This window comes from Cariama cristata, unplaced genomic scaffold (assembly GCF_000690535.1).
Source record: "Cariama cristata isolate BGI_N322 unplaced genomic scaffold, ASM69053v1 scaffold17573, whole genome shotgun sequence".
Classification (NCBI taxonomy): Eukaryota; Metazoa; Chordata; class Aves; order Cariamiformes; family Cariamidae; genus Cariama; species Cariama cristata.
The window spans coordinates 3,218-7,485 of NW_009610318.1; the positions used below are offsets into that span (position 1 = coordinate 3,218).

The following is a 4,268-nucleotide window of genomic DNA, read 5'->3' on the forward strand; positions in this document are numbered from 1 at the left end:
TATGCTTAAGAGCTTCCCATCTTTCACTTCTGCTGGTGGAGCATGGGTCTCTTTGTAAGTCTGGCACTCATCGTAGGCTATAAACTTGAAGTGGCGCTGCTTTTGGAGTTGCTGATCGCTTTGGATGCCATGAGCTGCTGTCTTGACCTTGCTCGCTGTCGGGAAGTTCCAGTGTGATTCTGTTTGTGTAGGGTTGGACAAAGGATCTCCTCGATCATGCCTTCCCAGCTAGGAGTGTCTTGGGAGCTCTCCTAGCTGGCTGCGGTGCAGCGGGCTGGATGGCCCAAAGCCATCATTAACTCTTGACACAGCAGTTGGCCCCTGGAGAGACCCGGCCAGCCCGTGCGGCAGCCTGACCCCTGCCATCGCTGGCCTAGTGGGGGTATCTCGGTGTCGTTTGGGCTCCTGGGCCTCGTGGCTGCTCTCTGTAGTGGAGGTCCTCACCAGTGGTCCTGGTCTCTGCAAGGGCGAAGTGAGCCTGAGGGGCAGCTGGAAGCGGGTGGGCTCAGGCTAAGGGTAGTGGCCCTTAACCTCGGGAGAGCTGTTAGTTGGTGCTGACCCACAGGTTGTGTTCTGGTGCAGTTAGGTAATTACTTTGAACAGCGGTTTTAATGTTAAAAACAAAATTGAGAAGTTGTTAAGTAAATGCTTGCCTCAAGGGCAGTTTGTAAGAAGATGTCAAGTGTCGGTGTTCTGATTTAACGCTTGGTCCTTTCCCAGCTTTTGGTTGTAATTTTGTTCAGTCTTTCCCATTCCCCCTGTATGGATCTCCTCAGCTGTCCTCCAGTCTGCCCGTCTGGTCCCCAAAGTGATGCTGTTTCTCTTCCATTAGCAAATCCAACCCAGAGCTCTCAGTGGGACTTGCCAGTTCAGAATAAAGCATGTGATCCTGCAATGAGAATCCACACAGCTCCTTTTAACGAGGACCTGTCTTGTTGGGAACCGCAGAGCAGTTTTGTACAGAGCTGCCTTCGAAACAAATGGGAAAACGGTGACTAAAGTAATTCCTCCAGTGCAGAGCAAGTCCAGTATTCCCATATAAACTCCAACAGGTCTTGTACGAGTCCTTTGAAAGTGGCAATGTTTGCACAGGTAATCTGTTAGTGCTAGCTGGAGGTGTATGAAAGGTGGGCTTATGCCTGAGATCTCATGTTTCAAAGCAAAACGTGACATTTAGGGATCACCCATCTTAATGCCGTGTAGTTATTACAACTATGGGAGGAAGACTCCTGTCCTGCAGCTGCAGGAGGACATGTGTCCCTGCAGGCTTTCATCACATGGGAGCACACGCACAAGATGTTCACACTTCTTGCAAGAATGTATTTACCTTGGCCAGTTATTCCCTGCGTATATGTTGACAAAGGCATGTACGCATTTGCAAGATTTGTTAGTTTCCAGAATTATTGCCCGGGGCTTTTCATTCACAAACGGAAAGTATTAAAGTCCACTAACAACATCGGAGTGTAAGATCTGAGTACAGACCACAACTGTCTTTAGTGGTGTTGTATTTTTATACTTGTTGGGGTTGAAGGACTGAGGGTTAAGACTGCTTTCTCACCTGTACCCGTTCTGTTCTAGCTGTTCTCACCCAGCAGACCATTCGCTGGCTTAAACAGTTCGAATGACCCCAACACCCCGCTCCTCATAAGCTACCAGGTGAGAACGATGGTCGGCTTCAGTGGGATCGGACACCAGGCTCTTAGCTTGGTAACATCGTGGTGTGGAGGGGAGCAGTTGTGACTGTTTTCCCTTCAGAGGGAGTGAGATGAGAATCGGACAGATACAAGTCACTGCCCTTTCCCAGAAGCGTCTTCCATTTCCCTTGTTGGAACCTCGCTATGTTAAAGAATGATTTGGGCTTTCATGATGTTGCTTTATGCTGCCGAGTACCATGCTGAGTTTAAAGCTTGTCTAGGTCCCTTACTCAGGGCCAGATTAGAGCACAGCTGGGCAGAATTGATGCTAGCCCACAGCCCATCTGACAAGTGATGTAAGCATCTTTCACTGGTTTGGTGTGGACTAGGCATTGAAAGTAGCTCCTAAAGCACTTGCTGGGCCCCCGGGGTGGGCTCTCGCAGATGGTTTTCTTTGTGTTGCTGTAGGCTATAAATGAGATTAATTGTATTTGAATGGTTTGTGAATTTGCATAGGGATGGTTTAAATGGTAGTTCCTGGCACTGTGTAGCAATGCCTGTGTCCATAGTTCAATGAGAACATTACCATTTGTCAATGCTGTGTTTCTTTTCAGTCTCAGGCTTCTGCAGAGGAGGAGGATGAAGGTGAGGAGGAAGAAACGGAAGAGCTGGGGCAAACGGAGACCTATGCAGAATATATACCTTCAAAGTGTGAGTGTCTTGCCATCGCAGGAGTATGGGAAGTTCTGTTAACATCGTTGCAGACCTGCCTAATTAACTGCTTTCTTATTTTCCTGCAAGCAGTATATGGTATTTGCCATGGCATACCCCAAGCTTGTGACTTTTCTAGAAGAACTTTGCCAGCATACTGATCCTTCCTTGGTGCTATGCTAATTTAACAGAACATTTCTCTGCTGCTTGCTGTTGGGGCAGGCATGACTTGGTTTTGGCAATCTGAAATTTCAATGGAAGAAAAGAGTGAAGAGCAGGGGTCGGGCTTGTCTCTTCTGTTCCTGAGCAGAAGGCTACAGTCTATTAATATGAGGTCCGCAGCCCTTTTTGAGGTGCCCTGTGGGAGTCCAGAACTTGAATTATCTGTTTTCTGTGTTGTCATTTAGCCAAGATTGGGAAGCACCACCCCGACCTCGTGGTTGAGACGAGCACTCTGTCCAGCGTCCCCCCGCCTGACATCACCTACAGCCTGTCCCTGCCGCTCTCCGTTGCCGACAAAGGGTCGCTCTCTGCACTACAGCTGGAAGCAATCATTTATGCCTGCCAGGTATGCGGCTCCACAGCTTGCATGTCTTGCACAAGAAGGAAGCTGCCTTTTGTATGGACAGATGTTCAACTGTGTTTAAAAATAACCTGTAATATAGGTGATGAAACTTTGGAAGCTTTGGCCTATGGCATTTTAAATGCCTTTTGAAAGGATTATTTGAAGCTGGGGACTTCTGTGGGGTCTATTTCCCAAAGAGGCGAGAACCCTTGAGTTTTATTGCAAAGGGGAGTGCTTTACATTGGGGGCACCTTGGGGGCCTTTTCCATGAACTGCCCCTTGTGAGCTTGGCCATGACACTTGACCGTTCCAGCTGTTGTTTATCTGAGCAGTAAACGCGCTTGCGTCGATGGGATATGTGAAAGGGTTAAGTGGTGCTCTTATACGCTCACATCAAAGCTGTCAGCAGAGGCAAATCCAGTTTAATTTCCAGTTCTGTTCTTGATTTTGCAGCAACATGAAGTTTTATTACCCAATGGGCAGCGAGCTGGGTTCCTCATTGGGGACGGTGCTGGAGTTGGAAAGGGCAGGACAGTTGCTGGCATCATCTTTGAAAATTATCTTAAAGGGAGGAAAAAAGCTCTATGGTAAGTTGTTGGGTTTGATTTTTTTTTTTTTCCTCTTTTCCCGTAAGACCTTGGAGTTAGTTTGGATCTGGGAGTAAGGAATTCCTTAGTGCTGATGTTGGCTTTATAGTTGACTCATGCTGTGGCCTTGGGTAAGTCGTTTCCACCTCTTTGTGCCTGTGAAATTGGAATATTTCCCCCCGCAGCGGTGATGGAGAATGAGTCACTATGAAATAGCAGATTATGTAGTACTTGGAGTGCAATGGCAAGCCTATCCCCGCTCTCTTTGAAGTCGACAGAGGGGTATTTGTGGACTTCCCGGGTGCAGACTCAAGCCCGTGGCGTACAGGGTTTTACTGCAGAATACACACAGCTTGTCCTAAGTGGCAGACGGGAGTCTGCTGTAGGGTCTTGCGTTGAAGTGTGTGGGCAGTTGGAAATGTGTCAGTTTTGCACACCTACTGTTGCTTTAGTCAGAGCTATTAATCACTGTGCATGCCCCAACTATCTCCTTAGGAGATAACCAGACCCACGTCTTGCTTTGCAGGTTCAGCGTCTCCAATGATCTGAAGTATGATGCTGAGAGAGACCTGAAGGACATTGAAGCCTCCCACATTCCTGTGCATGCTTTGAATAAGGTAGGGAGAGAAGTTGTAATGGTGTTCTGGAAAATCAGCCTGCAGTAGCAGTTAGATGGATCCATCTTAGCATGTAAAGCAGCAGTCGCTTCTGCCTCCACGTGGCTGGTGGCACAGGCAGTAGCAGACAGCAAGCTGCTTGCTGTTCCCTTCT

The 4,268-nt window shown here is 48.1% G+C and overlaps 1 protein-coding gene across 1 annotated transcript in view; it reads left to right on the forward strand.

Moving 5' to 3' along the window:
• Positions 1–1,578: 1,578 nt before the first annotated feature.
• The window catches only part of SBNO2 (strawberry notch homolog 2 (Drosophila)), a gene marked incomplete at its 5' end in the record, with an annotated part of 17,958 nt that continues 15,268 nt past the window's right edge, over positions 1,579–4,268 (forward strand). The window contains 5 exons of the mRNA XM_009697848.1: positions 1,579–1,656; positions 2,249–2,345; positions 2,753–2,913; positions 3,364–3,497; positions 4,024–4,114. Coding sequence (XP_009696150.1) covers positions 1,579–1,656; positions 2,249–2,345; positions 2,753–2,913; positions 3,364–3,497; positions 4,024–4,114 — 561 coding nt within the window. The remainder of the gene's footprint in view (positions 1,657–2,248; positions 2,346–2,752; positions 2,914–3,363; positions 3,498–4,023; positions 4,115–4,268) is intronic.